General features: G+C 33.7%; 1 protein-coding gene across 12 annotated transcripts in view; it reads right to left on the bottom strand.

Annotated features, from left to right (window-relative positions):
* The window catches only part of LOC122633268 (stress-activated protein kinase JNK), a 156,254-nt gene that overhangs the window by 806 nt on the left and 131,478 nt on the right, over window positions 1-23,970 (bottom strand). For 9 of the 12 annotated variants that reach the window (XM_043820967.1, XM_043820971.1, XM_043820977.1 and 6 more), the window contains 7 exons: window positions 11,188-11,246; window positions 4,458-4,899; window positions 1,519-1,648; window positions 1,149-1,346; window positions 845-979; window positions 600-729; window positions 137-295 (listed from right to left, as the gene is read on the bottom strand). In XM_043820967.1, the coding sequence (XP_043676902.1) occupies window positions 137-295; window positions 600-729; window positions 845-979; window positions 1,149-1,346; window positions 1,519-1,648; window positions 4,458-4,597 (892 nt within the window). In that variant the 5' untranslated portion in view covers window positions 4,598-4,899; window positions 11,188-11,246. Of the gene's footprint in view, window positions 1-136; window positions 296-599; window positions 730-844; window positions 980-1,148; window positions 1,347-1,518; window positions 1,649-1,875; window positions 2,012-4,457; window positions 4,900-11,187; window positions 11,247-18,461; window positions 18,468-23,970 lie in introns of those variants that run through there. The other 3 variants (XM_043820974.1, XM_043820979.1, XM_043820978.1) reach the window with 3 other exon arrangements.

Here is a 23,970-nt window from a genome sequence, read left to right as displayed (position 1 = left end):
TTTTTTTCTTTTTTTTTTTTTTTTTACATAAATATCTAGAAATAAAAAGATATGATCTTCGTAAAGGAAGGCTCTTGTGAAAGAGCTCATCGATTAGTAACGAATAAGGGCCGACGACTCGCGCTGACCTACTCACCCTTTAATCTATTATGCTCCGATGAGTCGGAGGGAAACAAAACGTCCGGGAATAGCCTGTCGAACGGATATCCAGGATATCGTGGTCTGTTCTCCACGTAATTCCTTACCGTTGGTTGCAACCGTTGCATGAATTCCTGTGCCGGAGTCCCCAGTTGCTCTGTATACGCATAGAAATATATATGTACAGATAGAAAAATGAATTATAAACAAAATAATATAAATAATTAGTTATAAATAAATAATATAGTTAACTAAAATGAATATATGTATACGTGTATAAGATAGACGTAGATATCCGCATCTTTCGTTTTTTATTCGATCATAAATATATTTATATTAATAATATAAAAAAATATTTATAACCTAACTGTATTCTTTTAATAATACGAAAACTTTTGTTTTTTGTAATCATATGTTACTAATATATTAATAGAAATATTATAAAATAAATGAAAACTCACCAATTATTTTATTCCATTGATCGATGTGATCGGTACCAGGAAAAAGTACACCACCTCTGATCATTTCACCCATGATACATCCTACTGACCAAATGTCCACGTTCTCCTTATAGCCCATACCTAATATCACCTATTGAAACGACGATATTACATTATCGATCAAATCGGAGAACACTATTCAAATTTTTTATATAATCAAAAATTTTGTATCATCTTCTTATTATTTCTTATAATAATTTACTTACTTCTGGCGCTCGGTAATACCGCGTTACTACGTATGGTGTCATCATAAACGTTGTCCCGGCAGTCCTCGCCAGACCAAAGTCAAGAATTTTTAACGTACAATCGGACTTAACAACGATATTGCTTGGTTTTAGATCCTGTTATTTGTTCAAAAAAGAAAGAATAAAAAAAAAAAAAAGATGAAGAAATTCGTATTAATTTCGTCGTCATATACGTACGTATATTCGATATATTTAAAAATGAATGTAAGATTATGCAATAGATACACACACACACACATATATATATATATGTATATATATTTACCCTATGAATGATACCAGCGGAGTGCAAATGCTTGATACCACAGAGCATTTGGTAAAGCAGATAAGACATACGTTCATGATCCAGATCCATTTGGATCACCTGACACAGATTCGCGTCCATAAGCTCCATCACCAAATACACATCTTGAAACTCGTCCAACGATCGTTGCGGCGTAAATGCGTTCAAAAGACCGATTATCTGTAAGATAAATCATCATCCTCGTCATCATCAAAGTCTAACTATACATATAAAGATTATACCGATCATTTCTTTGAGGTAATCAGCAGGAAAGGTATATCGGTAAAATTTCTAACGATGAAAATAGACAAAATTACACATGCATATATTTTCGTCGAAATCGAATTCTTACATTTTTGTGATTGACCAATTTCATCAGCTTGAACTCTCTATAGGCTCTCTTAGCGTGTGTCACGTTTTGAAAAGGTCTTGACAACTTCTTAATCGCCACATTTTGCGCCGTGACTGTGTCGTAAGCGGCGCTGTAACAGAGGAGAAGAAAAAAAAAAACCGTATATTTATTTTTTTTTCATTATTATATATATATATATATATCTTTTTTTTTTACAACGTTAAAAGTTTTAACGGAGTTACGTTTTAACGGAGTGACGAAATTTCTATAGAAAAATATATGAGAAACTTTTTTTATAATAATGAAAAATCCATTCGTGAGGCTTGGGGCTAGAAAAGGATGATAAAGACGACTCACCAAACGACACCCTGTGCGCCGACGCCACGTGGCTCGACGTCGACGTATCTCTCAGGTATGCAAAGCTCGGTATCGCCAAAAACATGACGACGATAACCACTTCTAACGTTGGCAGGTTCCATTGCGTTTGTAGGCACTGCGTTAGCCATACCTTAATTGTCTAATATTCCTCTTTCCTTTTCTCTCTCTCTCTCTCTCTCTCTCTCGCTCTCTCTCTCTCTCTCTCTCTCTTTCTGTCTTTCTGTTTCTTTCTATCTCTTTTTTTATCTCTCTTTCTCTCTCTCTCTCTCTCTCTCTCTCTCTCTCTCTTTCTCTTTCTTTATTTCTTCTTTTTTCACTCGAATTTGGCTCGTAAATTAGGTATACAGGGATCTCTCTAGCTACCAAATCAACGACAAGCACAACAAGATACAAAGGGAAAAAACGTAAACCTGTCGTAAACGTTTGTTTTCTTCATTCGACAAAGAGAATTAATTAATTTCCTTTTAAAAAGAATTCGATAATTGAAAACTAGTCTTGTGATAGTACTACATTAATTTCACAAAGTTTTAATCTTTGAGAAATCAAAGATTTATATTGAATTTGGAAAAGTATTTGAATAACTTTTCGAAAGATTAAATCAATGTTTTGTTTTAATGGAAACGATAGCTATTTAGTTTTCGAGGGAGTTGTAATTATTATACAAATTCTCTTTGCTGATTGGCACAATGGTATTACTGTCAGCGACTTTGAAAAGTACTACTAATGGCGAAAGTTACGTTGATGAAAGTTACATTTGTGTAATCTAAGAAAGTTTTCGGATTTATTGTTAGAGAGTCGCTAACAGATTCTGCTTGATTGTCGGAACCATCCATACGTTTCTTTTTTATTTTTATTTTCATTTTTTATTCCTTATAATTTGATATAAACTTACTAATATACGGTAAAGTGGATGTATCATTTGGATGAGTCCAAAAATCATGCAAAAGGATGTCAATGTGAAACATACAAATCATAAAAATAATTATAATAATATATATACATATATATACACATACATATATATATATATATATATATCACTATGATCATACAGAGTGTCTTGGAATAAGCGAGAAATATTTTGAAACAGTCAACTTATTCTAGGACATCCTGTACATATAACTTAAAAGTAAAAGAAATTAAAATAATGAATGAGAGCGTTATGATATTAATTGTTAGTATAGTTTTATTCGTAATAGCTTTAACGTACGTCGATTAGGCTTGATGACGATTGACCCAGACATTGATCCTTATTACTTGTCACAATAATGATGATTATGTTAATAGAAAAAAGGGAACACATGCGTAGATTCGATATACGAATCGAATTATTATAAAGGATTATAAGTATGGATGGTCCTATGGTATACGACAGTTTTCATTTTTTAACTAATATTATTTTCATGATTTAATACAGTCCAGACAAAAAATAAATAAACAAACAAACAAACGAACAAACGAATAAACAAATAAATAAAATGAAAAAAGAAAAAGAAAGAGGAAAGAAACGGACTCGAAAATAATTGCAAAGTACGCAAGTAAAAAAAAAAAAAAAAAAGAAAAGAAAAAAAGAATTGTATCGGATTAATTTAAGAAAAAGTAAAAGAAGAAAAAGAAGCTATCTCCTCTTTTTATCAAACTGATCGATGAATCGAAAATCCTTGGCATTGTGTATATACCTTACAATATGGCCGACCTAAAGGGAAAGGCATAATCGTAAAAGATGACTCGATCGGCAATTTTCCCAAAGCTTTTCCCCCATTGAATCTGCTATCGATCTTATTGCATCCTAAAAAACTTACCTTTTTGTTAGCCGAGACTACTAGACTGCTTGAATTTCATCGAAAACCAATATCCGTATACCTACTACTACTACTACAGGGACTTACCAAATAGATCTCTCTTTTTCTCTCTCTCTCTCTCTCTCTCTCCTCTCTCTCTTTCTTTCTCTCTCCCTCTTGTCTATGGAATAATTCAGAGTGACTACGAGAAAGAAAGATCAGTGCTTCGGAAAGATAAAGAAGGATAAGTAACAAAGGAAGATACTAAACGCAACTTACCTACTTCATGTTTAATCGATTTCAACGAGAAAGAGAGAGAAAGAGAAAGCGAAAGAAACACTAAAGCTCGGTTAAACACATTACGTTAGGATCTTGGACCAACAAAACAATCGTATTTACGATAAAGCAGTTCTATTCGACTTAAATCCGGTATTAAAAGATTATAAGAGAAAGAAATAAAAAGAAAGAGAGAGAGAGAGAGAGAGAGAAAGAGAGAGAAAAAGCATATATAATATATACATACATATATACATACATATAGCCTCCATAGAAAAACTCTAATATATCTTCGTTACAATTTTTATAATCCGATTGTTACACTGTTCCAAGATACGTAACAAGCCGATAGGTTTTTAATAACAAACACATACACACATACATAAATACATAAACACACAAACACACACATATACACACAGTTATATAGAAACAGAATAATAAATTAGAAATAGGGGATGAAATGGAATGCAGATGAATTTATTATTAAATAATCAGACTTACCAGACGATTCCCTGAGCACCAGAACCAATTGGTTTGAGATTTTGATATCGCTTGAGAATGGTGAACTTGGTGTCCCCGACCTCGACCGTGTAAAACATGGCGGACAGCCGGGTTGTCATGTCAGGCCCCAGGTGAGGCATGCGCCTCGGTGCTCGCCTCTCTTGCTGCACCTGCACCTGCGCCTCCACCCCGGAGCACTCTTGGTGCACTCGACGGGGACTTACGCTCTTAGCCACTTTGGAGAAGAGATTTGTAGAATCCAAACGGAATAATAATAATATCGTACGTCGAGTTCTCTCTCTCTCTCCTCTTCGAGCCCACCCCTTCTTCCTTCTTCCTCTTTACCTCTCCCACCTCCTCTCTTCTCCTTCAAAGTGCACCCTGGCAAGGCCGTCCGTGAATCCGGACACAATACCGGACTTAAAAGCAACGCCAGATTTGTCTGCGAACAAAGAATTGTTTATTATCGATATTAGTGTTTCTTTTTTGTTTTGTTTTTTTTTCTTTTTTGCTTTTTTTTTTTTTTTTTTATATGTTTATCGACAACGATCATTTGATCAATCATTATTTTTAATTCTCTCTTTCTCTCTCTCTCTCTCTCTCTCTCTCTTTTTTTTTGACATTATAATATTTCAAGGGTTATTTTAATAATTCGTTTCTCGATGTTAATTGTTAATTATGTAATAATTACTGCGAATGAGTATTACGTACATATCAATGTGATTAGATAGGAATAATGTCTATATCGTTTGTATTTGCACAATGCAATTTAATTTGCATTTTTTCGTCTTTTACGAAAGGTATACTATCATTGAGAAGGAAAACGATTTTTGTTTTACGAACGAAGAATAGTTTTCTTCTCTTTCTTTCTTTTTTTTTTTTTTCTTTTTCTCCTCTTTCTTTCTTTCTTTCTCTCTCTCTCTCTCTCTCTCTCTCTCTTTCGAAAGAGAGGAGATCAAGAAAATGCAGAAGAACGAAACTCGTGAGATGAGAATTTAACCCTCTCACGGTTGGAAACTACCCTAGGGATCCGCATCGTTTACGATAAACGATAATGTCTGTCTTTCTATAGCTCGTAGCAACAAAACTCTGAAGGATATAAACGTTTGACGGAGATAGGTTAGAGTTTATATTGCTTATGATAATGTTATATCACCGTAGAAGAAACCTTCTTTAATATCCGTTTCATCGCGAGATATCTATGGATCTATTAATCATAATTCGTTACATATATGAATCATGATGAAACTTTCAGTATTATCTTCGTATTATTAACTCGATCGATGGTAATGATCATTTTTCTTCGATTATTGCAAGAACAATTTTAACTTTCTATAAATCTCATTTGAAATTTGATCGATCAAATGTAATCGAGTCTTTAATGAAAAAGTCATTGTATATAATTTTTAAGATCGATTACGGCAACGTTATTTCTTTTAACTATATACATCAAAGAATAATATCCCTTTCTGTTTGTGTGGGTGTGTGTATATAAATAAATAAAAACAAGCAAAAAAGAAAAACAAAGTGTCTTGATGAACAATTTGATTTCGACCGAATGAAATATTCTCGATTTTTTGTATTTACCCAACAAACGTTGGAAAGGGTATAAGAGTTACACGATTATTGCAATTATCGAGTGGAATTTGTCGATTAGAGTCATCGAGTTGCCTGCACTCTTTGCATTCCATTGAATGTGACACAGACATTATCGCGAACGACCTTTCAACGTTGCTCAGACTCCTCTCTTTCATAACTTACATCAGTGGAATTCTTAAGTGAGTGTAAACATAGAACTATGTTAATCACGATTAGAGAAAGAGAAAGAGAAAGAGAGAGAGAGAGAGAGAGTTTGTCTTTTTCTTTTTTATTTCAAATTTTATTTTCGTAAGACAATAAATGGAACGAGACGTTTTCTTTAACATTTTTTAGCTTCTTTCTCTCTCTCTTTATATATATATATGTGTATGTGTGTGTATATATATATATTTCTTCTCTACGTATTAGAGAGAATAAGAAAAGACGTTCCTTTGAGAAATCGCTTGGTATAATGAATTTTCCAAGGCCTCATTGGAATACCCGAGGAAAGAAGAGAAGAAGAAGTTGCCTGTAATGAAGGAGTTTTGTTAAGTATCACGAACTGAACGAACACGAACGATGAAAAAAGGATATATATATATATATACTTATTTGTATATAATGTATATAAATATATATATATATATATATATATATATATATATATATATATACACACCTATATTAAGGAAATCGTAAGAAACTGGAAAATAAGTAGTAAGAACGATGCAAATCGTTAAAAATAAGTGTCTCGGTAAGGGATGGTTGAATCTCTTGAGCAGAGAGAGAGAGAGAGAGAGAGAGAGAGACAAACAGAGAGAGAAAGAGAGAGAGAAAGAGTTCGTTTTACTAATCTGGGTCACAACATTGCATGGTCGTGTCGTCAACGAGAAATACGAAAAGCATAGAAAAGATACGACGGACATTCAAAGCAGTTTCGTTTCTCATCGCTGACTCTCTTCTTTTTTTTTCGTTTTTTCTTTTTTTCTCATTTTTTTCTGTATCACCCTTTTTGCTCTCTCTCTCTCTCTCTCTCTCTCTCTCTCTCTCTCTCTCTCTCTCTCTCTCTCTCTTGTACTCTACGACCTACTCTTCGTTCACAGAGAGTTGGCCATCGTTGAAATAGTAACTCTAGGTGGATCGATGAGGTGAACGCTCCTGGCGTGAGAACCTTCCTACCTATTTACTTTACGCGATAATCATTCTTACTTTCTATGTAAATTAAAAAATATAATACTCAAAAATAATCACGGAATGAATCTCGGAACTTAGTGATTGGATAATTTAATAATCGACACATATTCTACAACGTATAATTATATCGAAAATAAATCGAATGGGTCCATGAAATATATCCATTTTTCAATTTCTTTCTATCCTTCAAACAAATTCATGTCCGACATTAATATTGTATTATAATATTAAAAAAAAAAAAAAAAAAAAAAAAAAAAAAAAAAAAAAAAACGAACGAGAAATGAGAAACAATGCAATTTGTGAATTGGAATTATCGACGAATATCAATTAAAAAATATACGATTCTGAGAATCGTACTTCGATATTGGATATTTTAACAAGTGTGCCGTTTGACGATATTTTCTACGTGTATTTATCGAAAATAAATCAAATGGATCGTAACCCGTCCAATTTTGTATTATCTTTTAAATTGAATCATGTCCGACATTATTATCGTATTGTGATGTCGAAGAAAAAACAAAAAGAAAGAAAGAAAGAAAGAAAGAAAAAAGAAAAGAGAGAAAGAAGAACAAAAACGAAAAACGAAAAACGAAAAACGAAAAATGAAAAATGAAAAACGAAAAACGAACAACGACAATGTATTGTAATTTATGAATGAAAATTATCAACGAAATATAATGTGGAAGTTGGCCTAAGATATTTCAAAATGTCCATCGAAATCAGAATGCAATTGAGCGAATATATATTTATATATATATTTGCTCGCATATATACGAGAACACTTCTTCTAGCACCTTGGGATTCCCTCTATTATTTATAGCCAACGTCGCAGACGCCGTCGTCGTCGTCGTCATCGACTTCCTCCTCCTCCTCCTCCTCCTCCTCCTCCCCCTTCCCCTCCTACTCTTACTCTTACTCTTACTTCTACTCCTATTCCTATTCCTTCTCCTCCTTCTCTTCTTACTTCTCTTTCTCTTCGTTAGTTTCACAGTTAGACCGGGTCTGCGTGGGCCAACCACCTTCCGTCGTTCGCCACCTGCTACCAATTACGTAACATCGCGGATGGACGTACCAGAGTTACACGGTATGAGCCAAAAAGAGGAGAGAGAGAGAAAGAGAGAAGCTTAATCCAACATTCCAAGGGAAAATCCAACGATTTGACGTTTTGAGAAATATTTCGAGAAGAAGGGAATTTGGATACATCGTTCTCGTACATGTATATGTATTTATATATATTATATATATATATATATATATATATATATATTGTTGTTAATATCGAATTTGATTTTTTTTATTTAATTAATTAATTTCTCTGTATTATTTTGTTACCATTCGATCCAAGATTTGTAATCTATCGAAAGATCGGAACGAAATAATTCGATTTTATTAAATCGATGTAATAGATTAATATCATATTGCGAAATCGTATCGTGAAATCGGATTTAATTTCGTATTAAAAGTTAATCGATCATTTTCGACGATTCAATCACGGTTCTAAGATTTCTAATCTATCGAAAGCTTCAAATGAAATAAATCGATTTTGTAAAATGAATATGATCGATCAAAATTCGATCGATAAAACATTTGTCTGACTTGATCGATCGATTGATACCAAAGAAAGGATCTTGAAAAACACGACGGCATCACTTCTCCCCTCTCGAGTATTTATTTTATCAAAGCTATTGCAAAGTTTTATGAAATATGATATAGATAGTTATGATCGTAAAATAGGTCGTGAAACTCCAGACTGACTCTGAGGAGTTATTTTCAAATGAATTTTAGTTTAAAGGAATGAATATTGACTGACGTTTCGTGCCAACATCGGTGAGCACGAGAAGTTTCAAGAATAATTAGTATTCTTTATGAGAAATTAGAAAAAGTTATAGTTGGAGTAAGGATACAAAAAAAAAAAAAAAAGAAAAGGAACGAAGAAAAAATACATCGAAATATTTTTTTTTCTACGTAAAAGTAACATTTTCTCGAAGACGTTTTATCAAGAGATATGAAATTTGTATTATGAAAAAACGAATAAAAATAGAAATAGAAATATATATATATATATATATATGTATATATATATATATATATAGAGAGAGAGAGAGAGAGAAATAGAGATTTGAAAAAAGAAGTACATAAGTTTGATAGAGTACAAAGCACTTTGTCATCTAGTCGAACACAATGCGATCACGAGTCTGCGACTCCTTGGCAATCGTTAGAGGCGTCTCCCACATATATAAATATATATATTTATATATGTATGTATGCATGTATGCATGTTAACCAAATCGCGAATCGATCTTCGATTTTTGGCTCTCTTCGGGACTGCGTGTTTGATGTTGATGATGTAGAAGTTGTAGAAAATGATGATGATGATGATGATGGCAACGACGACGACGACAACGACGACAACGACGATGACGATGATGATGATGATGATGGTGATGATGATGATGATGATGATGATGATGATGATGTAATATTTTCAGAAAGAAATGAAGGAAGGAAGGAGTCATATCAAAAAGATGGAAAGATTTCTATCGAAACATCAGCGTAATATAACATCTCTTTGAAATCACTTTGTCTTCATTTATCAAAACGACAAATGCGATTGACAAATTGATATGAAAAATTTAAGAGCGTTTTAAAAGAAAAAAAAAAAAAAGAGAGAGAGAGAGAGAGAGAGAGAGAAAAAAAGAAGAAAAAGAATAAATAAATAAATCAAAGAAAAAGAAGAAAAAAGAAAAAAAAATAAGAAAGAAGAAATAGCGAATGCGCGTCGGTCGTACTAACGTTGCCATCATTCATATGTTAAATGGTTTAAATCTGATGGGGGAATTAAAAGCAGCTTAAATTTCGGTATAATTCAAAAACTTGACTTGACGTTTTGACAGATAGGAAACGACGACGAGGAAGACGAAGACGAAGAAGACGACGAAGAAGACGACGAGCAAGAAGACGGCTGAGTAACTTAAGAAATGGACGATGGCGTTACGTCCGTTCTCGGTAATTTAACATCTTTCATCGTTTATTCACAAAATCTTACGTTATATACGTATACAACTGAAGACTTAGAGACTCTAAATGATTTCAAGGGAAAAAGATCGAATAAGAAACAAACGTATAAATAAATAAACAAATAAATGAATAAGTAAGTAATTTTAAAAGAAAGAAAGATAGAAAAGAAAAGAAGAGGAGAGGGGATAGGAGGGGAAGGGATGAGAGTAGGGGAGGATCTACATTCCTGTCTCTTAGCTACATAACATTGGAACATTTCCAATCTATACGAAGAAGCTATGAAACTTGTGAGATAGACATATGAATTCAAAGAAAATTTTACTCTATCTTTCTCTCCCTTTCTCTCTTTCTGTTTCTGTTTCTATTTCTCTTCCTTACGTTCACTTCTCTTATCTTCCGTTCTCTTCTTTTCACTTCATTTTTCTTCTTCATCCATACGTTGCATCGTCGAATCTACGGATGCATATAATTCAAGGGATAAGAAGGATTTAAGAGACTACAGGCGGAAGCACGTAGCCGCTTGTCACTTCGCTTCAGGACTGATTTAGGTGTTGGATAACTGGATAAGGAAGCGACGTTTAACGACTTCCGAAAATTAATTACGACGTTTGAACTCTCCTTTCTGCTTTCTACTAATCCATTTAAAACTTACGAGTTATGGGATCGATTATTCTTCGATAAATAAATTTGTTGTCTTTCGTTCTACGAATGAATAATATTCAAACGTAAGAATGTATTCATGAATATATATGTATGTATACGGGTTCATAAATATAATTTATTTTTCCTCCTCTTTTTTATTTTTTCTTTCAATTAACATCATCCTGAATATTGAAATCATTCCTATTTAATTTTTTAGAAAATCAGAGAGAGAGAAAGAGAGAGAGAGAGAGAGAGAGAGAGAGAGAACAATGTAAAAAATTATTTTCTACAAACTCACCATAAACAGACGACCATTATGCGAGTCGACGATTTCTCGAGATCCAAAATGAACGATATCTATAATCAGAAACAAGATACCATAATCGTTTTAGTCGAGATTATTAAAATTCTTTTTTCTAGAGAAAGGAAACCAAAAGGAAAAGAAAGAAGAACAAGAAAACAAGAAAGAGAAATAACCGATACACAATGGAAACGCAGTCAATGGATACCTAAATAAAGAAATGATCGATAAAAAAAAAAAAGGAGAAGAGAAAGGAAAAAAAAAAAAAGAAACGTTTCAGGGATCTAGGTAAAGTACTATTAATACGGATAATTAATTCTGCAATTTGTAGAGCGGAATAGTGGAATGTTGATTTAGGCCGGATGAAAGAAGGGATCAGTGGAAAATCGAGCGGGTATGAATGGGAGATTAAAAGGAAAATGAAAAGCACGGAAACGCATCCCCGATTGAGATTAATGAAGCAACTCGTTGGTTTTTCGAAAAGAGAAGGAAGGAAGCACGTGCCGTCGCTTTGATTTATTCTCGTACCTTCTTCATCTTCCCTCTCTCTCTCTCTCTCTCTCTCTATGTTTCTCTTTCTGTCTCTTATGCAGACATATACATACACACACACATATATTTCTCTCTGTCTTCTTCCTACAAATTCAAAGGTGGAATGCTCGAAAAGCATCGAGACGTTTCCTCGCGATTTCTCGTGGGATAGTAGCGTGTTAATTCGATATATATATATATATATATATATATATATATATATACACTACGTGTCTAAAATTAATATAAATTAGCCTGCTGCCGGCTTGGGAGTCTGCCGTCCACGGAATGCAAGCATCGTTCCCGTAAATTGAGACAAGTTGCCAGCAACGCAACGAACCCAAGGAACTGTACGAATGCACCGAGAAGAAGAACTCGTGCAAAGCTACTCGAATACCAGAATCTCGTCCTTTTAAACGTGTTTACAAACGAAGGATCGTGAATAGTTGTTGCCGTGGGACGTTGTCGTCACTTAAAACATAACCGACTAAATCTAAGAAAGTATAAAATTAAATGCAGTTGTCTTCGGTCACGTTAATCTCATTCCTATGTTTCCCTTTGATTCATTTGATTGATCGGATATTTAAATATTTTGAAATATGCTCAATACGTCAGTCAATCATTCATTTATTTTTAAATATGTGTAAATATGTAAATTGTATTCGTGACAATTTTTTTTTCTTCTTCTTTTTTTTTTTTTTTATTCCTTACTTATCATTTCTTTTATCTTATCCCAGACGCAATTGTATCGACGTTATAGAAAGAAAGAAAGAAAGAAAAAGAATAAAAACTGAATGAAAGTTCGAATATTCGATTAATCAATTAATGAAGAAAAAAAAAAAAAGAAAAGAAAAGAAAAGAAAAGAAAAGAAAAGAAAACAGTTCGTTCACCCCTTCGATGATTGAAGCTTCGATGACGAATTTATTACGATCAAAAAAAAAAAAAGAAAGAAAGGAAAAAAGAAAAAAAATAAATAAAAAGAAATAAAAACGAAATTAATAAAACAAAAATTTATTTCTATTTTTCATTGTCCATTTTTTCACGATTGGTAACATAATAGAAAAATGGTGGGTTACTGACAGAAAGGGCGGGGGGGGAGGGGATGTTCCAAAACAATTAGACAATTATTTGGATCGTTCGAAGGAAATTCGAGGATAATTACTGTGACGTCGTTTTGTTAAAGGCATCTCGTGGTAATCTTAGCTTCGTTATCTTCCCTTTTCCCTCTTTCGCACGGGATAACAATAGAGAGATGAGGAGGAGAAGAAGAAGGAAGAGGAGGAGGGGGAGGAAAAGAAAAAGGAGGAGAACCTACTAAAGGCTTTTCTCTCCTATTTCCACCGACTAGAGAAAAATTCGGCCTCGAATAATAGTGCTTCGTGCTTTAACATCTCTCTCTCTCTCTCTCTCTCTCTCTAGGTTTTTTTTTTTATTTTTTTTCTTCTTTTTTGTTGTTGTTTTTCCCCTCCCTCTTCCTGTTTCTTCTTTCTTTCTTTCTTTGTTTCTTTTTTTTTTTTGCTTTCACGTCTACTCTACCCTTCTGTGAAAGTGCCGTGAAATATGATCCTCGCAAGACCTACCTCTTGTCTTCTGCTATTAGTCGTCGAAAGGAAAGGAAAGAAAAAAAAAAGAAGAAGAAGAAGAAGAAGAAGAAAGAAAGAACACAACAAGCTTCTACTTTTTCAACGAGCACTTATAATACGACACACTTGTCTGGCATAAGTCGATTCTTCTTAAACATTTTCTACTGTTTCTCAACGATAAATTCGATGGATTCGTTAAAAATTGTTGACAGGATAACATTAGACATAAATTTTTTTATTAAACGATCAAGGAATCCATTGGAATTATTTTATATATAAATAAAAGGGACACGAAATGACCAAAAAAGAAAAAAGAAAGTTACTAACGAAAAGAATTTGCAAAGTAGAAAAATGCAATCTGGGAACGAGAAAAAGAAAGAAAAAAAGGAGAGAATGTAGAAAGACAAATAAAGAAGAATAAAAAAGAAATCACGATCGGTCCAAACGAAGTTTCGAAGAAGAGAGGATAATCCTTCTTTTTTTTTTTTTTTTATCTTTCTTTTATTTTTAATTAGTATCCAGCTTAACCCTTCGGCCGAATCGAATATTTAACAAAAAGAAAACTTTCAACCCTTTTCACCCTAACTCACTCGACGAAAGGAAATCTATTTAAATGCGTGTGTTTTGCAAATGGCGTTAGGATGATCGGTAGAAAAACTTCGAAGGGAATTTTTTTTCTTTTTTTTTTTTTGAGTGGTAAACTTTTAAGAGCCACAAAGCTTGCACACGTTAGGGACGCGAGTTTGAGTCGTGCAGAGAGTTCGAAAACTCGTAGGTCTTTGATCTGGCAATTAGCTTTGCTGCGGTAAGGTGAAGATAAGGGGAGGGGTATAGGAGGTGGAGAACTGAAGGAGAAAAGGGTGGATAAAGAGAGAAAGAAAGAAAGAAAAAAAGAAAGAAAGAAAGAAAGATGAGAGAATGTCCCTCGTATTGATAGAATTGTGTAGTAGTAGTAGAGTAGTAGTAGTAGTAGTAGTAGTAGTGTAGTAGTATATAATCCCTTTCTCTCAGTGTATAGAGAGTATAACGCCACAAACTGAAAAATAAATCCTCTTTGTATTTTTTTTTCTCTCTCTCTTCCTCTCTCTCTCTCTCTCTCTCTCTCTGTCTGTCTGTCTATCTCACTCACTCTCACTTTCTCTTTTTTCCCTTGACGTTTCAAGTGATTCTTCCTTTTTCAAACATTTTGTTATCTTTCATTCTTTCGTTCTTTCCGTCCGTCTATTTTGAAAGACTTACGAACAAAAAGAAAATATCGTAAAGTAATGATAATGAAAAAAGAAAAGACAAAATTAAACAAAATTCGGAGTTGAATTTTTCTTGAATATATTTTTCTTTTTTCTTTTCTTTTTTTTTTTGAAAGGCAAAGAGAGAGAGAGAGAGAGAGAGAAGAATTCGAAGATATCCTTAATGGAATCTTACGGTGATTTAACAGATATTTTTTGTTTTTTTACAAACGTTCTTTCGAAAGAAAAGAATCGGGTTTGGATCGAGTTATCTTAAGAGAGAAACTTTGGCCGATAGTTTCGATCAGTTTTAATCTTCCTCAGGCCACGAGAGAATTGGAAAAGTCTTGGAAAATGGAAGAGTGATGTTTTATTATCAACGATAAAAAAGCGAGGCTTTTAACACTGGCGAATCATGTTCGAGTAAAAAAGAATTTTCATTTTCCTTTCACTCGAAGAATTCTAGTCGTTGCTCTCTTTTTATGCATTTCTTTCTTTCTTTTTTTATTTTTTTATTTATATTTTCTCTTTTTTTTTTGAAGAGAGAGAGAGAGAGAGAGAGAGAGAGAGAGAGAGAGAGAAAGTGGGGAAACAATTTTACGAGTAAATTGCAAAATTGATAACTTCAACTTCGGCCGCACAATCGCGAGGAATTTGCTAAATGAAATATGATTGCGTTACCGCAATCAAGAAAATCAAATTAAACTGTCTCTAATGGTAGTTTAATCCTGAAAGCTTCGTCCTTCGGTTTTGTCGTTGGTAGAAGAGTAAAGTCAATTTGAGAGTAAAGGAGACGAAAAATCGTCTTTGAGAGATTAAAAACTACTTTATCCCAAAGTCCGTCGATTCTTCGTCGATTTTATTTATTTATTTATCTATTTTTTCTTTTACAAATGCACTCGTTGATAATTACTATGGTCGACGATCGTTTCGAAAAGAAACGTGCGATTTACTTAAGAAAAAAAAAAAAAAACAAAATAAATAAATAAATAAATAAATAAATAAATAAAGTTATACGTCGAACGAGACGAAGTTTCGCAAAAATTATTTCGTATCGAATTGAATGAAGAAAAAGAAAAAAAAAAAAAAAAGGAAAAAGGAAAAAAAAATTAAGAAAAAAAAAGAAAATTAAGAAGAAAAAAGTTTTCTTTAATCTCAAACTCGTTATTGTACCTTTCTAAGGGAGAGAGAGAGAGAGAGAGAGAGAGAGAGAGAGAGGAGAGAAAGCAAAAGAAAAGACGGAATAAAAAATGAAAAGGAAAAAAAAAAAAAAAGAAAAAGAAAAATATTCAGATGAAAGCGACGAAGTTAAAAGATTTTCCATTGTGTTCGAATGCATTTTGAATATTCATTAAATTCAGTAGGATCGGAGTAACGTTCTCTCGTTAACGAAGTTTCAACGGGGGATGCGTTTTTGCATTTGTAGTCGGTCATGCAAGTAATTTCTACCCTTTCCCGTTCGCTCATCTTTCTTTTTTCTTTCTTTTTCTTTTTTCTTTTACTCATCCTCCATTCTCACTCACTCTCTCTCTCTCTCTCTCTCTCTCTCTCTCTTTCTCGGTCGAGACGGCTTTGCACTTTAGAATTTCTATGAAATCAAATTTACTTCGTCCGCTTTCTCTATGTTCGGTCTTCGTGCACAAGAACTTCAAAGCGTTCGTTCGTCCGGCTTATGGAGCAAAGTACCCTTCTTCGAATTGTGGAGGGGGTGGTGGAAGGGTTGGTCGTATCCCAAAGTACATAATACCGCTAACTCACTCGTATATATTAGTTAATTCTTCTATTCTCTTTCATTTCTTTACTATTTTCTTTTTTTCGGTTCGTTTGTTTATTTCTCAGTTCAAATTCGTTCAATAAAAAATTGCGACTCATCCTCCCTTACCCTCGTGAAACGAGAAGATTTTAATCAGCGACAAACTTGTTAATTTTGTAATAATAGAATTAATAGATAAGATAGATGGAGAGATAGAGATAGAGATAGAAAGACAGAGAGAGAGAGAGAGAGAGAGAGAGAGAGACAGAGAAAAGAAAAGATAAATCGAGTTTAATTCAAAAGAAAAAGGGAGAGAAAGTCATTAGACATTGAACGACGTAGAAAGTTGGATAATTTGGTGCGGTGACCGGCTGTGCACGGTAATCGAAGAAAAGGGCTTGTCCTTTCTCGATAGGATCCTCCCTATGGAATCACTCGGATAAAAAGTTCCCAACGATAAATTTTAACTCCTAGTCTTTCTTTCTCTCTTCCATTCCCTGAGAAGATCGTCGTTGCGCCACTACTTACCAACCACCACCATGCACCATCGCTACTACTACCACTACCACCACCATTTCCAACAACCACCTTTTCACATTCTTCGATTTTCTTCCAACTCGCCGTGGGAGTCGTTTTTACCCTCCATTCTCAAAATTCGTTAACCCGTAAAACGTGAACGTACGTAAAACCTTCCAAATAAGAACTAGAAGAAAGAGAGAGAGAGAGAGACAAATAGATAGAGATAAAAAGAGAGAGAGAGAGAGAGAGAGAAAGAGAAGTTTCAAAGCTGGTTAAATGTAACCGAGTTAAGCGAGCGTTAAACTGTCGGATCTTATTTGGAATCACAAAACTTTCCAACGCGAAGATTTACTGTCATTGGATTAACCATAAAGGGCTCAAACAACATTTGTTTGAATTATTTCATATTAATCAAGTTTCTTTGAAAACGAAGATAGCGAAAAGAAAAATTGAAATAAAGGAAGAAAGGATAAGGGATTAAAAAACATTTGGCATGAATCTTCTTCCACTATCGCAGTTAACACGAAACGACATTTACGAATTTCTGGGGTAGACAAACATCGTCGAAAGATCATCGTGCAATTTATTTTTGGGTTTAAACTTAATCAATGGCTTTGCTTTTAGTTGACGTTGAATTATTATGTGTTTTGTCTACGTAGAATTTCGTCAATCGACTTTTTACCTTCGCGCACAGTATTTCTACATTTTTAACCTTGCATATATATATATATATATATATATATATATATATATATGTATATATATATATCGTAACTTTCCGGCATGCGTTTTCTCATACGCATGAAATCTCGTAACTACAGCGTAATGGAAGAGCCACAGAAGTTAATCGACGACGTCTAATGAGCTCGACGGGGCCGTTCGCGCGGTGAGAAAAGTCAGCCGGTGATTTAACGGATCGCTTCTTGGCAGAGAGTACGGGTAATTCGAAACCACTGTTTTGGCGCCGAGAGAGAGAGAGAGAGAGAGAGAGAGAGAGAGAGAGATGGGTTCTCTCACTCTTTAACGGCCTTAACGAGATGATACCATCACTACGACCATTTGTGTTTGTGATATTTCACCGAGAGATTGGACGTTTCAAAATGTTATTAAAGAAAATATTAAACAAAGAAAATTCCTTCTTCGTCGATCTCAAGTAAAGATTTTTTTTTTATATGCTCGTAATAACTTTCGAAATAATGTTTATTTCGTTTGGAATTTTAAAAAACGAAATAATGATTACCTTCAGGCATTTAAATTATATACGGACGTATATATAGAAGATACAAGTAATAAATAAATAAATAAAGTTACATGGATTTTTCACGAATAACATTTTTAACGAATTAAGAGGAAATCGTTGATGAAGAAAAGAATAAGAGAATAGAAAGATTGAAAAAGTAAAAGAAAACAAATTTCATTCATTACATCTTTCGAAATAGAAAAAGCACAATTTCATAGTTTTATTATTGATTAATTTGATATTATTAATCGATAAAATGCATACATACATACATATATATATATATATATATATCAATATAAATATATCTAAATGGATAATTAAATGATTATTTAACATAGCGTAGGAATATATAACGAGTACGTTTTGTGCTTAAAATTGCATGCACGCAGAAAGGGTTAACGGAGCTCGTTTGAACTCGACGCTTAAACTTTTCCGCCATTTTCAACCGTGTCTCGCGGGGAAAAGGAGAAGAGGAAGCGAGAAAAAGAGTTTCAATGAGAGAGAAAGAGAAAAACAGAGAGAGAAACAGATAGAGAGAAAGAGAGAGAGAGAGAGAGAAAGAGAGAGTGAGAGAGAAAGAGAGAGTGAGAGTGAAAGAGGAAGAGGGTGAAGGGTGGAGAATGGAGGATGGAAGATGGAGGATGGAGGATGGAGGGTGAAGGAGAGACCCCTCATATCTCGTACTTCCTTAATAATTAATCTGTCCTCGCTAGAGATTTGAGCGGGTCGAGTACCGAGGCCGAGCTACTCGAAACGCTAACGGCCCCGTTATGAAGTTTCTCTTCTCTCAGTTCTCTCTCTCTCTCTCTCTCTCTCTCTCTCTTTCTTTCTTTCTTTCTCACTTTCTCTGTCCTTTTCTCAGAAGTTTTCCCAGATTTCAAATTGCCGGATAACTCGTTTTAATACGTGAGCGCTTTAAAGTGATCGATAGTCCTACCTTATTTTCCTACCAAAATTTTCTTTAAATATCCCACTATTTTTTTATCCCTGAGAAAAATGACTCTTGCAAATTATAAATTAATAATAATAATAATAATAATAATAATAATAATAATAATAATAATAGGGGTTTCGATGATAGAAGTAATCCTCGATGAATATACTAATGATATAATTATAATTATAAGATTGTTAAATTAAAATAGAAAATATTTAGAAATATATATCTGTTTTGTTATTTAACTCATCCATTAAAATATTTCTCGTGTTATTAATAACAAGAAATAATAATTAATTTTCCAAACGGAGTTCGGCAAAGGCGTTTATAAGGAATTAGTAAAAGGGGTTGGTTTCTTGGAAATAGAAGGGCGTCTCGCACGAATGCTTCGTTATTGAATGTTAAGTTTGTCTAGACTCGTGTCACAGTAATTACTCCCAATCAGTATGCCATGGCTCCTTTTCTTCGACGGTGCTAGTAATTAGCTTGGCAGGGATAGCCTGACGAGAGATATTTTGTGTCTACCAAAAGAGATAGAGATAGAGATAGAGATAGAGATAGAGATAGAGATAGAGATAGATAGATAGATAGAGAAAGAGAGAGAGAGAGAGAGAGAGAGAGAAGTGGGTTCACTGACCGAATTTTCAGAGTAGAGAGGCTAACCGCAAAACGCGAATAATAGTCTCGTGGTCGACCGAAATGGACTGTAAACGACAATTCCTGTTCGTTGGGTGGGTGGATGAGATCGAATAAATCCTGGTGATAATTGTTGCGTTGTTCTCTTTTATATAGGGCGATCTCAATTTTCATATTTCTTTTTTTTTTACGATGAAACATAAAAAATGTTTTTTATGTTATGTATATACACATACATACGTAGTAATAATATTAATAATTATCATATCTCTAAATCGAATTTATTGTATAATTAATCACATTAAATTACAATTAAATAACAGATCGATAATAATGATTAATAACGACGTTGCATACTGCTGTCTTTGTATTTAAAAAAAGAAAATTGTTACATGAAAATAATTGAGTCATCCCTTGATGAAAAGAGGGAGATACACGTACCAACGAAATTTTCTACGAGTCCAAAAGAGCTTCTAAAGAACTCGATTAAAAAAAAAAAAAAAAGAAGGTTGAAATCCTTTTCTCTTCTCTACTTTTCTCTTCGCCCTCTTTCTTTCTCTCTCTCTCTCTCTCGCCAAACTATCCCTTTTTCTCATCTACACCCCTTCTCCTCTACCTTTCCTTTCCCATCTCTCTAAAGTGAGATTAGCAAACACGCCAGACGTGAAAGTATTCGGTGAATTTCAAAAATGTCGCCAATGTCACCGACAGACGGTGTCTCGCGGCTAAATATAAACGACGAAATCGGCGCTGAGACGATACAAGCTAAAAGAGATAGCGAGAGAGCGAGAGAGAGAGAGAGAGAGAGAGAGAGAGAGAGAATAGAAAAAAAAGGTTTTTCATGCTTGCAAAGTTTTCTTGAATCACAAACTAACAATGATTGTTTAACATGAGTTACTACAAGTTTACTGACACTATAGAACCTTTTAAACGAAGACAATGTTAGAATTGATTTGATCTATATCAAATAAAAATAAGGTAATAATAATAATAATAATAATAATAATAATAATAATAATAATAATAATAATAATAATAATAATAATAATTCGTCGATTTGCAAGGGCTAATAAACGGAGATATCGTATGTTAGATATGATTAATAATATCCCAAAAAATTTCAACGTAAGTATCTAAACATATCTCTAGATATATTTGCATCGTTGTTTTTTCATTTTCCTTCGATAGTTAAATTCGAGCGACGGAGTCATTTCGGGAGAAAAGAAAAAAAAAAAAAAAAGAAAGAAAGAAAAAGCGAAAAAAAAGAAATAAGGGAGAGAGATTGCAATTCTTTCGATTCAAATGAAAATAAATATAATATAAATACTCCGTCTTCTTTTCAACGACAACGAAAAAAGAAAGGAGGGAAAAAAATGTAGTAGAAAAAAAGAAAAACAACAATAGAAAAAGGAGAAAGAAAAAACGAATTATTTCTTCGTAAGAGAAAGAAAGAAAGAGAAAAAAAGCAAAAAAAAAAAAAAAAACAAAAACAAAAACAAAAACAAAAAACAGAAAGAGGTATTTGTGTTCATCCGATTCCAATTAGATTGGACATACGTATGTATGTATGTTTGAAATGAAATTGGTATTGGAATAGACAAATGAAAGATAGAAAATAGAAGAGAATAGAAGAGAATAGAGAATGCAATTCATTCGATCGGAAAAGATCGGTCCACGCTTTGTGACCGAAGGGTGTCGCGTGCCTGTACATCTCCACCTTCCCTTCTGTCTTCTTCTTATCTTCTTCTTTCTATTTTCTCATTCCCCGCCGTGTTATGCAACTCGCGAACAAGTCGCAACGAAGATATTTGCGTCGAGGAATGCCGCTAATTGGCCGAAAATAAATGCCTACGTCGAAGAGTATCTTTCTCTTTCTCTCTCTCTCTCTCTCTCTCTCTCTCTCTCTCTCTCTCTCTCTCTCTCTTTCTCTTTCATTCTTACTCACTCTGTCTCTCTTATTTTAAACGTGAAAATTAATGTCATTGTTTCATCGTTTATTTCTTTTTTCATTTTTTATTTTTTATTCTATCAAACTTCTGTCTACCTCTCTTTATCTCTCTCTTTTTCTGTCTCTCTCGTTTCTTCGTACACTTTTTTATTCTTCATTTTTATATTTTTATCAAGCTTGCGATCACTTGCGAGTTTCGAGTTCGCACATACATCTTTTGTCTGTTTGTTTGTTTCTTTTTTTCTTTTTTTCTTTTTTTCTAAGTACTTTTATTTGGTAAATTATAAACATGGGGTTTTCAATGGAATTTCTTCGTAAACGAGTCTATTTTTTGTTCTTTAAGACAGATACGAAAGTGAATGAGAAAGACGAAGTGGGGGAGAGAGAGAGAGAGAGAATGTAAGAGCAATGGGGTAAAAGTGCTCAAGGGACTTTTAACTTTACGATTGCGATTTTCTTTTTCTCTTTTTGTCTCTCTCTCTCTCTCTCTCTCTCTCTCTCTCTCTCTCTCTCTCTCTCTCTTCTTTCAGTTTTCTAGTCTACACAAAGATCTGTAAGAAAGAACTCAGAAGGGAACGATTACTCCGTTTCCTTGTCCTATTTCTTGTTCCTTTTTCGATCACCTTCGAGTTTTCAGGATAAAAAGAAAGGAGAGAAGGAGGGAGTCATGTGTAAAAGACAAGATGATGGTGGTCACGTAGGATTCTGTTAGAAAATTCTCCAGGGAATTTCATGGGAATCGTAGGACTGGCTGTCAATTTAGTTCGAACGTTTGTGCCCTAACTTTTCTTTTTCACTTCTCTCTCTCTCTCTCTCTCTTTCTTTTTTTTTTTTTAATATTATTTTCTTTCCAATTCTCGAACACTCTTTTGGATTTATTTGAATTCTTTTTAAAGACAGAGATGGAAAGATCGAGAGAGATCGAGAAAGAGAGAGAGAGAGAGAGAGAGAGAGATCCAAATTCACATCCGGCTGATCGTAGCAGCTGTCGATCGATTTTAATTAAACCGATCACGTGATGATCGTCTCGATTAATCCTATCTAGAGTTTAATAAAGAATTTTATAGGATATAATAGACGTTATTAGTGAATTGTAGTATGATATTATTAAATCGTGCGATCGTAATATCATAAAAAAAAAAGAGAAGAAAAAAAAAAGGACAGAAAAAGAGGGGAATCAATTTTTCCCTAGTAGAATATTTTAATCCATTGTAATTTAATTTGTTGATCAAGTTGGTTAGAATAATTCGTTCGATACACATATATTGTCTACATCGATATATGGATATCGACATTTTCTATTGGTTTATCTGTCAGTAACTAGTTCCAAGGGAAATTTATCTATCGAGTTAGATCGAGATTAGAAGGATACGATGGATTATATTCAGTTCTGTTATTAATCGAATAATGATCGCGGATTTAGACGACTTCTAATGGCCTCGTCGTTAATAATCGCATTTAAACGTTTTGAGATCAAGAACGTTTCCTCTTTGTGTACTACTACTACTACTACTATTAATACTACTACTATTACTACTTCGTAAATCATGCTCTGATTGATATTCATTGTTCTATGTCTGTTTCTCTACCCGCGTCTTTCTCCATTTCATTCTATCTAATACGAGATTACTCTCAGTTAGAAGATTGCAATTTCGTACATAAATTACAGTAATTACGATTCAACGTCGGGTTTAGAAGGACGAAATGGAAATTAACGAGTTAGACACGCACATTTCCCGTTGTGCGAAATGCGTTGAAGTAAAAGACGTTGAAAGGCTGTCTCAAGTACGTGTAAACGTGTCTCTCAGTTAGAGAGTGTTTTAAGTATATATGTGTTCGTAATACGTCTATCTCCTTTTCCGTCTAGTTTGACGTAGGGGAATTAATTAAATTCGATGTCCTTTAACGATCGATTTCATTAATTGTCGATAGAAATCGAACGAACATCTATCGATTCGATTAAAAATGATTGAAATTTTTTATTTAAAAAAAAAAAAAAAAAAAAAAAAAAAATAAACAACAAAGAAAGAGAAAAGAAAACGTCTATGATAAATTTAATTGAAACATAAAGATAAAAGAAGGTATATAAAAATGTGGAAAAGAGTATACGTGAGATCTCTCTCTCTCTTTCTCCTTTTATATATTTCTCTCTCTCTCTCTCTCTCTCTCTCTCTCTCTCTCTCTTTTTCTCTTTCGTGGCAGTCGTGTATATGTCAAGTGCGTTTCTCTCGAAGGAATACGTAGGCTCGTCGAATGGGAAGTGATGCTCGAGAGTGGGAAGGCTTTTCATTGGCTAATCTCGAGACTCGTAGCAGGAAACAATGCTCCGTGATGATGATGATCGTGTACCTCGTTAACGAACTTTCGAAAGAGGGCAAATACAGATATGTTTGTTGCATGATA

This window comes from Vespula pensylvanica, chromosome 12, assembly GCF_014466175.1.
Source record: "Vespula pensylvanica isolate Volc-1 chromosome 12, ASM1446617v1, whole genome shotgun sequence".
Classification (NCBI taxonomy): domain Eukaryota; kingdom Metazoa; phylum Arthropoda; class Insecta; order Hymenoptera; family Vespidae; genus Vespula; species Vespula pensylvanica.
The sequence above is the reverse complement of the archived record's forward strand: the minus strand, read 5'-3'. Positions and strand labels throughout refer to the sequence as shown.